The sequence below is a fragment of the Xyrauchen texanus genome, chromosome 44 (assembly GCF_025860055.1).
Source record: "Xyrauchen texanus isolate HMW12.3.18 chromosome 44, RBS_HiC_50CHRs, whole genome shotgun sequence".
NCBI lineage: Eukaryota > Metazoa > Chordata > Actinopteri > Cypriniformes > Catostomidae > Xyrauchen > Xyrauchen texanus.
In genome coordinates, this window is record NC_068319.1 from 222,722 (window position 1) to 235,000 (window position 12,279).

General features: G+C 39.5%; 1 protein-coding gene across 1 annotated transcript in view; it reads right to left on the minus strand.

Moving 5' to 3' along the window:
• Positions 1–260: 260 nt before the first annotated feature.
• The window catches only part of LOC127636768 (G protein-activated inward rectifier potassium channel 2-like), a 25,276-nt gene continuing 13,257 nt past the window's right edge, over positions 261–12,279 (minus strand). Inside the window, exons 2-3 of the mRNA XM_052117486.1 lie at positions 11,938–12,279; positions 261–853 (exon numbers count right to left, since the gene is read on the minus strand). The exon at positions 11,938–12,279 is cut by the window's right edge and continues 574 nt beyond it. Coding sequence (XP_051973446.1) covers positions 516–853; positions 11,938–12,279 — 680 coding nt within the window. The 3' untranslated portion in view covers positions 261–515. The remainder of the gene's footprint in view (positions 854–11,937) is intronic.

The window sequence follows — 12,279 nt, forward strand, 5'->3', positions numbered from 1 at the left end:
ACATGCACACGCATGCGCACGCGCACACACACACACACACCCATGCAAACATCCGCCGCCCGGCTGATCCTCACTGGCGGCAGATCTTCAGTATAAAGAGCTCCTGTGCGTCCTGTAATACGGTCTAACGTCCTCTCAATTATAAACATCATCAGGGATTCTGTCAGTGTAAACCCGAACAGTTCCAGAATATCCAGACGAATCGTATCAAACATCCTTAAATATTCACAATTCTCCAACTGAACTAATATTAAATATATATACCAAAAATGCCCTAGAATAGATCTCTCTATATATACTGCATATTGATTTATAGGGTTAATCTTGGAAAATATCATTTCTTATCTTTAAGAAAAGAAACTCTCCAGTCGCCCGAGAGTTTGTGTAGAGAGAACCCTTGAGATGGGAGGAGTCTGTGACATCATCCCGACTGTGGGGCGCTTTCCTGAGCTGACCTCTGACCTCAGCTAATCGTCCAATAGTGCAGAGGAGAGGCGAGCGATTCTCGTTTTGTCCTACACTTTTGACTCGTTCTCTATGTTGGTGATGTCTCCGTTTCTCTCCGTCAGCTCGTCGGTGTCTCTGCTCTTCTCCGGCGGTTTGTCCCACGAGTCCAGCAGACCCTGTTGACCCAGTTTACTCGCCACCGACCATGTGAGCGGCAGGCGAGAACGCGCCATCATTTCCGCCAGCTCTCGTGCGCTGCAGCTCGGCGTGTTGGTTTCATAGATATTGTGGAAGCTGTTGTAGTCGACCTCGTAAAAACCGTCTTCCAGAGTCAGGACGGGCATGAAGCGGTAACCCCACTTGATCTCGCTGGCCACGTATGAGCTCCGCGCTTGACACGTCATTCCTGCAACAGCACAAAGCACAGAGGTGAACAACAGACAAACAACAATAGGTGGAAATGTCCCTATAAAAAAACCTTGAAATTAAAGTTTTTAATTTAACCACTGGAGTCTTATGGATTACTTTTATGCTGCTTTTATGTGCTTTTTGGAGCTTCAAAGTTCTGGTCACCATTCACTTGTATTGTATGGACCTACAGAGCTGAAATATTCTACTAAACATCTTCATTTGTGTTCTGAAGAGTGTTCACTCACACACACACACACACACACACACACGCACACACACACACACACACACACGCACACACACACACACCCACACACACTCACTCACTCACACACAGCAACACAAAGATGCTGGGTGGATGTGTGTCTTTATGCTGAATGTGTGTTTTATGACACGTGTGTTCATGCGTGTGATGAGCTGCTCTCTCATCTCCATGGCAACGGGTCAGCTGTGAAAGCGCCACCAGCTGTTCCTGTTTCCTCCACAAACTGCATCAAGAGCGGACATCACAACAACAACTGCAGAAACACCGAGTGACAGTCTGAGAGAGAATCCTCCTCGTGCTTATGATCGCGGTAATAACAGTAATACTGCTGTTATATAATGTCTGTGGGTTTCTAATGCTGCAGCGTCTCCATGGCAACCGCACTCACAAACCCTCAAAATAGCATCACAGTAAAAGCAAACATGCAGCTCTCCCCCTTTCGTCTAATTGTCTCGACAAGATTCACATTCAAGTGTTTGTGTGCAGCTGCTTGTGTTTAGTGTGTCACACATCAACAGAACAACACAATAACACAACAACACATCAACAGAACAACACAACAACAGAACAACACATCAACAGAACAACACATCAACAGAACAACACAATAACACAACAACAGAACAACAAAACAACAGAACAACACATCAACAGAACAACACAACAACAGAACAACACAACAACAGAACAACAAAACAACAGAACAACACATCAACACAACAACACATCAACAGAACAACACAATAACACAACAACAGAACAACAAAACAACAGAACAACACATCAACAGAACAACACAACAACAGAACAACAACATCAACAGAACAACACATCAACAGAACAACACATCAACAGAACAACACAACAACAGAACAACAAAACAACAGAACAACACATCAACAGAACAACACAACAACAGAACAACACATCAACAGAACAACACATCAACAGAACAACACAATAACACAACAACAGAACAACACATCAACAGAACAACACAACAACAGAACAACACAATAACACAACAACAGAACAACACAACAACAGAACAACACATCAACAGAACAACAGAACAACACATCAACAGAACAACACATCAACAAAACAACACAACAACACATCAACAGAACAACACAACAACAGAACAACACATCAACAGAACAACACATCAACAAAACAACACAACAACAGAACAACACATCAACAGAATAACACATGAACAAAACAACACAACAACACATCAACAGAACAACACATCACCAGAACAACAAAACAACACATCAATAGAACAACACAACAACAGAACAACACATCAACAGAACAACACATCAACAAAACAACACAACAACAGAACAACACATCAACAGAATAACACATGAACAAAACAACACAACAACACATCAACAGAACAACACATCACCAGAACAACAAAACAACACATCAATAGAACAACACAACAACAGAACAACACATCAACAGAACAACACATCAACAAAACAACACATCAACAGAACAACACATCAACAGAACAAAACAACAACAAAACAACACAACAACAGAACAACACATCAACAGAACAACAACAAAACAACAGAACAACACATCAACACAACAACAACAACAACAAAACAACAGAACAACACATCAAGAGAACAACACAACAACAGAACAACACATCAGCAGAACAACAACAAAACAACAAAACAACACAACAACAGAACAACACATCAACAGAACAACACAACAACAGAACAACACATCAAGAGAACAACACAACAACACATCAACAAAACAACACAACAACACATCAAAGAACAACACAACAACACAACAACAGAACAACACATCAAGAGAACAACACAACAACAAAACAACAGAACAACACATCAAGAGAACAACACAACAACAGAACAACACATCAGCAGAACAACACAACAACAGAACAACACATCAAGAGAACAACACAACAACACATCAACAAAACAACACAACAACACATCAAAGAACAACACAACAACAAAACAACAGAACAACACAACAAAAAAACAACAGAACAACACATCAACAAAACAACACAACAACACATCAAAGAACAACACAACAACACAACAACAGAACAACACATCAAGAGAACAACACAACAACAGAACAACACAACAACAGAACAACACATCAAGAGAACAACACATCAAGAGAACAACACAACAACAGAACAACACATCTGCAGAACAACAACAAAACAACACAACAACAGAACAACACAACAAAAAAACAACAGAACAACACAACAACAAAACGACACAACAACACATCAACAGAACAACACAACAACAAAACAACAAAACAACAGAACAACACATCAACAGAACAACACAACAACAGAACAACACAGCAACAGAACAACACAACAACAGAACAACACATCAACAGAACAACACATCAACAGAACAACACAACAACACATCAACAGAACAACACAACAACAGAACAACACATCAACAGAACAACACAACAACAGAACAACACAACAACAGAACAACACATCAACAGAACAACACGTCAACAGAACAACACAACAACAGAACAACACAACAACAGAACAACACATCAACAGAACACATCAACAAAACAACACATCAACAGAACAACACATCAACAGAACAACACAACAACAGAACAACACGTCAACAGAACAACACATCAACAAAACAACACATCAACAGAACAACACAACAACACATCAACAGAACAACACATCAAAAGAACAACACATCAACAGAACAACACATCAACAAAACAACACAACAACACATCAACAGAACAACACATCAACAGAACAACACATCAACAAAACAACACATCAACAGAACAACACATCAACAGAACAACACAACAACAGAACAACACATCAACAGAACAACACATCAACAGAACAAAACATCAACAAAACAACACATCAACAAAACAACACATCAACAGAACAACACATCAACAAAACAACACAACAACAGAACAACACATCAAGAGAACAACACATCAACAGAACAACACATCAACAGAACAACACAACAACAGAACAACACATCAACAGAACAACACATCAACAAAACAACACATCAACAGAACAACACATCAACAGAACAACACAACAACAAAACAACACAACAACACAACAACAGAACAACACAACAACACATCAACAGAACAACACAACAACAGAACAACACATCAACAAAACAACACAACAACAGAACAACACATCAACAGAACAACACATCAACACATCAACAGAACAACACATCAACAGAACAACACAACAACACATCAACAGAACAACACAACAACATATCAACAGAACAACAACAAAACAACACATCAGCAGAACAACAACAAAACAACACAACAACAGAACAACACATCAACACAACACCACATCAACAGAACAACACGACAACAGAACAACACGACAACAGAACAACACATCAAAACAACAACAACAGAACAACACAACAACAGAACAACAGAACACAACAACAGAACAACAGAACAACACATCAACACAACAACAGAACAACACATCAACAGAACAACACAACAACATCTACAGAACAACAACAAAAAAACACATCATCAGAACAACAACAAAACAACACATCAACACAACAACACCACAACAACACATCAACAGAACAACACAACAACAGAACAACACATCAACAGAACAACACATCAACACATCAACAGAACAACACAACAACACATCAACAGAACAACACATCAACAAAACAACACAACAACAGAACAACACATCAACAGAACAACAGAACAACACATCAACACATCAACAGAACAACACATCAACAGAACAACACAACAACAAAACAACACAACACATCAACAGAACACATCAACAGAACAACACAACAACACAACAACAGAACAACACATCAACAGAACAACACATCAACAGAACAACACAACAACAAAACAACACAACACATCAACAGAACACATCAACAGAACAACACATCAACAGAACAACACAACAACAGAACAACACATCAACAGAACAACACATCAACAAAACAACACATCAACAAAACAACACATCAACAGAACAACACATCAACAAAACAACACAACAACAGAACAACACATCAAGAGAACAACACATCAACAGAACAACACATCAACAGAACAACACAACAACAGAACAACACATCAACAGAACAACACATCAACAAAACAACACATCAACAGAACAACACATCAACAGAACAACACAACAACAAAACAACACAACAACACATCAACAGAACAACACAACAACAAAACAACACAACAACACATCAACAGAACAACACAACAACAGAACAACACATCAACAGAACAACACATCAACAAAACAACACAACAACAGAACAACACATCAACACATCAACAGAACAACACATCAACAGAACAACACAACAACACATCAACAGAACAACACAACAACATATCAACAGAACAACAACAAAACAACACATCAGCAGAACAACAACAAAACAACACAACAACAGAACAACACATCAACACAACACATCAACAGAACAACACGACAACAGAACAACACATCAAAAGAACAACACAACAACATATCAACAGAACAACAACAAAACAACACATCAGCAGAACAACAACAAAACAACACAACAACAGAACAACACATCAACACAACAACACATCAACAGAACAACACGACAACAGAACAACACGACAACAGAACAACACATCAAAAGAACAACACATCAACAGAACAACACATCAACAAAACAACACAACAACACATCAACAGAACAACACATCAACAGAACAACACATCAACAAAACAACACATCAACAGAACAACACATCAACAGAACAACACAACAACAGAACAACACATCAACAGAACAACACATCAACAGAACAAAACATCAACAAAACAACACATCAACAAAACAACACATCAACAGAACAACACATCAACAAAACAACACAACAACAGAACAACACATCAAGAGAACAACACATCAACAGAACAACACATCAACAGAACAACACATCAACAGAACAACACAACAACAGAACAACACATCAACAGAACAACACATCAACAAAACAACACATCAACAGAACAACACATCAACAGAACAACACAACAACAAAACAACACAACAACACATCAACAGAACAACACAACAACAAAACAACACAACAACAGAACAACACATCAACAAAACAACACAACAACAGAACAACACATCAACAGAACAACACATCAACACATCAACAGAACAACACATCAACAGAACAACACAACAACACATCAACAGAACAACACAACAACATATCAACAGAACAACAACAAAACAACACATCAGCAGAACAACAACAAAACAACACAACAACAGAACAACACATCAACACAACAACACATCAACAGAACAACACGACAACAGAACAACACGACAACAGAACAACACATCAAAACAACAACAACAGAACAACACAACAACAGAACAACAGAACACAACAACAGAACAACACAACAACAGAACAACACATCAACACAACAACAGAACAACACATCAACAGAACAACACAACAACATCTACAGAACAACAACAAAAAAACACATCATCAGAACAACAACAAAACAACACATCAACACAACAACACCACAACAACACATCAACAGAACAACACAACAACAGAACAACACATCAACAGAACAACACATCAACACATCAACAGAACAACACAACAACACATCAACAGAACAACACATCAACAAAACAACACAACAACAGAACAACACATCAACAGAACAACAGAACAACACATCAACACATCAACAGAACAACACATCAACAGAACAACACAACAACAAAACAACACAACACATCAACAGAACACATCAACAGAACAACACAACAACACAACAACACAACAACAGAACAACACATCAACAGAACAACACATCAACAGAACAACACAACAACAAAACAACACAACACATCAACAGAACACATCAACAGAACAACACATCAACAGAACAACACAACAACAGAACAACACATCAACAGAACAACACATCAACAAAACAACACATCAACCGAACAACACATCAACAAAACAACACATCAACAGAACAACACATCAAGAGAACAACACATCAACAGAACAACACATCAACTGAACAACACAACAACAGAACAACACAACAACAGAACAACACATCAACAGAACAACACATCAACAGAACAACACATCAACAGAACAACACAACAACAAAACAACACAACAACACATCAACAGAACAACACAACAACAAAACAACACAACAACACATCAACAGAACAACACAACAACAGAACAACACAACAACAGAACAACACATCAACAGAACAACACATCAACAAAACAACACATCAACAAAACAACACAACAACAGAACAACACATCAACAGAACAACACATCAACACATCAACAGAACAACACATCAACAGAACAACACAACAACACATCAACAGAACAGCACAACAACACATCAGCAGAACAACAACAAAACAACACAACAACAGAACAACACAACAACACATCAACAGAACAACACGACAACAGAACAACACGACAACAGAACAACACATCAAAACAACAACAACAGAACAACACAACAACAGAACAACACAACAACAGAACAACAGAACACAACAACAGAACAACACAACAACAGAACAACACATCAACACAACAACAGAACAACACATCAACAGAACAACACAACAACATCTACAGAACAACAACAAAAAAACACATCATCAGAACAACAACAAAACAACACATCAACACAACAACACCACAACAACACATCAACAGAACAACACAACAACAGAACAACACATCAACAGAACAACACAACAACACATCAACAGAACAACACATCAACAAAACAACACAACAACAGAACAACACATCAACAGAACAACACATCAACAGAACAACACATCAACAAAACAACACAACACATCAACAGAACACATCAACAGAACAACACAACAACACAACAACACATCAACAGAACAACACATCAACAGAACAACACAACAACAAAACAACACAACAACACATCAACAGAACACATCAACAGTAGGGCAGTGGTGGCTCAGTGGTTGAGGCTCAGGGTTACTGACCAGAAGGTCAGGGGTTCAAGCCCCAGCACCACCAAGATGCCACTGTTGGGCCCTTGAGCAAGGCACTTAACTCCAGGTTGCTCCGGGGGGATTGTCCCTGTAAGTATAAGTGCACTGTATAATACATTGGTACTCAGAAGGTTGCTGGTTTGATCCCCACAGTCACCACCATTGTGTCCTTGAGTAAGACACTTAACTCCAGGTTGCTCCGGGGGGATTGTCCCTGTAATAACTGCTCTGTATAATACATTGGTACTCAGAAGGTTGCTGGTTTGATCCCCACAGTCACCACCATTGTGTCCTTGAGTAAGACACTTAACTCCAGGTTGCTCCGGGGGGATTGTCCCTGTAATAACTGCTCTGTATAATACATTGGTACTCAGAAGGTTGCTGGTTTGATCCCCACAGTCACCACCATTGTGTCCTTGAGTAAGACACTTAACTCCAGGTTGCTCCAGGGGGATTGTCCCTGTAATAAATGCACTGTAAGTCGCTTTGGATAAAAGCGTCTGCCAAATGCATAAATGTAAATGTAAATGTAACAGAACAACAACACAACAACAGAACAACAACAACAACAACACAACAACAACAGAACAACACATCAACAGAACAACACATCAACAGAACAACAACAAAACAACACATCAACAGAACAACAACACAACAACAGAACAACACAACAACAGAACAACAGAACAACATATCAACAGAACAACACAACAACATATCAACAGAACAACAACAGAACAACACAACAACAGAACAACACATCAACAGAACAACAACAAAACAACAGAACAACACATCAACACAACAACACAACAACAGAACAACACAACAACAGAACAACACATCAACAGAACAACATATCAACAGAACAACAACAAAACAACACATCAGCAGAACAACAACAGAACAACACAACAACAGAACAACACATCAAAACAACAACACAACAACAGAACAACACAACAACAGAACAACACATCAACAGAACAACACAACAACATCTACAGAACAACAACAAAAAAACACATCAACAAAACAACACAACAACACCACAACAACACATCAACAGAACAACACAACAACAGAACAACACATCAACACATCAACAGAACAACACAACAACATCTACAGAACAACAACAAAAAAACACATCATCAGAACAACAACAAAACAACAGAACAACACAACAACACCACAACAACACATCAACAGAACAACACAACAACAGAACAACACATCAACAGAATAACACAACAACACATCAACACTTCAACAGAACAACACATCAACAGAACAACACAATAACACAACAACAACACATCAACAGAACAACACAACAACACATCAACAGAACAACACAATAACACAACAACAGAACAACACAACAACAGAACAACATGTCTGTGAAATGGGTTGTTTGATGTTCACTGGTCCCAGCACAGGAATATTGATCTGATGTGTTCAAATACTGGAACTCCTGACAGAGGCACAAACTATTCTCCACTAAAATAAGTGTTTGTGCTGCAACTACTGCAGTAATATTAATAATATAATGAATATTAGTTTCATTGTTGACACAGTTTGTGACTTTCACTGGTCTGTCTGAGCAGACAGGAAGTGACATCAGCAGTCGCTGCATCGCTGTAGGGGACAGGAACTGAGGAGCAGTCAGAAGACGTTTGGTTCAGATTCGTGAAATGATCATGTGATTCGTATGAAGCTGTAATGAATCTCATTCACTGACATTTTTTCACATTTTCTGCATTCAAATCTGCAGAATTCTGTGTAAGGATTTAAATATTTACATTTACATTTACATTTCTGCATTTGGCAGACGCTTTTATCCAAAGTGACTTACAGTGCACTTATTACAGGGACAATCCCCCTGGAGCAACCTGGAGTTAAGTGCCTTAATCAAGGACACAATGGTGGTGGCTGTGGGGATCGAACCAGCAACCTTCTGAGTACCAATGTATTATACAGAGCACTTATTACAGGGACAATCCCCCCGGAGCAACCTGGAGTTAAGTGTCTTACTCAAGGACACAATGGTGGTGACTGTGGGGATCGAACCAGCAACCTTCTGAGTACCAATGTATTATACAGAGCACTTATTACAGGGACAATCCCCCCGGAGCAACCTGGAGTTAAGTGTCTTACTCAAGGACACAATGGTGGTGGCTGTGGGGATCGAACCAGCAACCTTCTGAGTACCAATGTATTATACAGAGCACTTATTACAGGGACAATCCCCGAGCAACCTGGAGTTAAGTGTCTTACTCAAGGACACAATGGTGGTGGCTGTGGGGATCAAACCAGCAACCTTCTGAGTACCAATGTATTATACAGAGCACTTATTACAGGGACAATCCCCGAGCAACCTGGAGTTAAGTGTCTTACTCAAGGACACAATGGTGGTGGCTGTGGGGATCAAACCAGCAACCTTCTGAGTACCAATGTATTATACAGAGCACTTATTACAGGGACAATCCCCCCGGAGCAACCTGGAGTTAAGTGTCTTACTCAAGGACACAATGGTGGTGACTGTGGGGATCAAACCAGCAACCTTCTGAGTACCAATGTATTATACAGAGCACTTATTACAGGGACAATCCCCCCGGAGCAACCTGGAGTTAAGTGTCTTACTCATGGACACAATGGTGGTGACTGTGGGGATCAAACCAGCAACCTTCTAATTAACAGTTTACCAGTACTGTGGTTTAGACCACTACACCACCCCCACTACAATTAGAAGTCATTTATCCGTGTATATGATGCGATCCGAAGAGCGTTTGAACAGCGGTGAAATACTTTACGATGTTACATTCAAACAAGTTCACAGAGAGATGATGTCATAGAGGAACTACATCATGTTTCTACAGCTTAACAACCTGTTACAAACACTTCAATGCAATAAATATTCGATTACATGATTGTCAATGTTTTTTATGCGGTTTCGGTATATTTACAAGAGACGCTAACACATGTAGCCTTTAGCATCGTATAGAAAGATACAAATCATATATTTTCTGCCTGATTCTATGAACAGAATCCACAAACGGTCAGAAACGTGTCGCTGTGCGGCTCTGAAGATTGAAGCAGCACAAATACTTCTTCTTGTGTAAATCGTCATGCGAACGTTAGCTTTATGCTAAGCTAAAATGCTATCCTTGGCTTTGCATGCATCTGTTACAATTATATTTTATAATGAATTCTATGATGAAATTTCACATTGAAGCATCAGTTTCTTCCTCTAGTAAGACCTTTGATATCAATCTTAATGAGAATTAAAAATGTTCTGTAAAAATCTTTATAAATCCTTAAAACTAAATAAATGTACTTGAGTAGCAGAACCGCATTAGATATTTAGAGAATGTCTTTTTTTAAATAAGTGTATTTTTTACTTTATTTACTTGTTTATAGTCAAAACAAGTGAAAAAATCTACCAGTGCTGAAGAAGTAATCCAAAGTTTTTAGATTACATTACTGACTATGACCTACAATGATCTAGTTTGTGACCCCTCGTCTGTCGGCAGCAGTGAATATGAACCCATCTGGCATGTTCACACATCACACGCTCTCACCTGTGGCTTCCACCATGCCCTCCAGGATGACCACGATCTCCAGCTCCTCCTTGGCCAGATGTTGTTTGGAGATCTCCCAGAACGGACTGTGCCGGTTGATCTCGTGGCAGATGATGAGTGGAGACACCAGGAAGAGCCGGTCGTCGCCGGTGTCGTATCCCACGTTCATGTCCGTTTGGTTGAGGGGAATGAACTCTCCCTCCTTCGTCCGTTTGGACTTGATCAGTTTGGCTCTGATCGACGCCTCCACGATGTGCGAGTTCCGCAGGTCCCCGACGCGAAACATCAGACAAAGTCGCCCGTCGCGCACGGAGATGACGGCATTGGTGGAGAACACCAGAG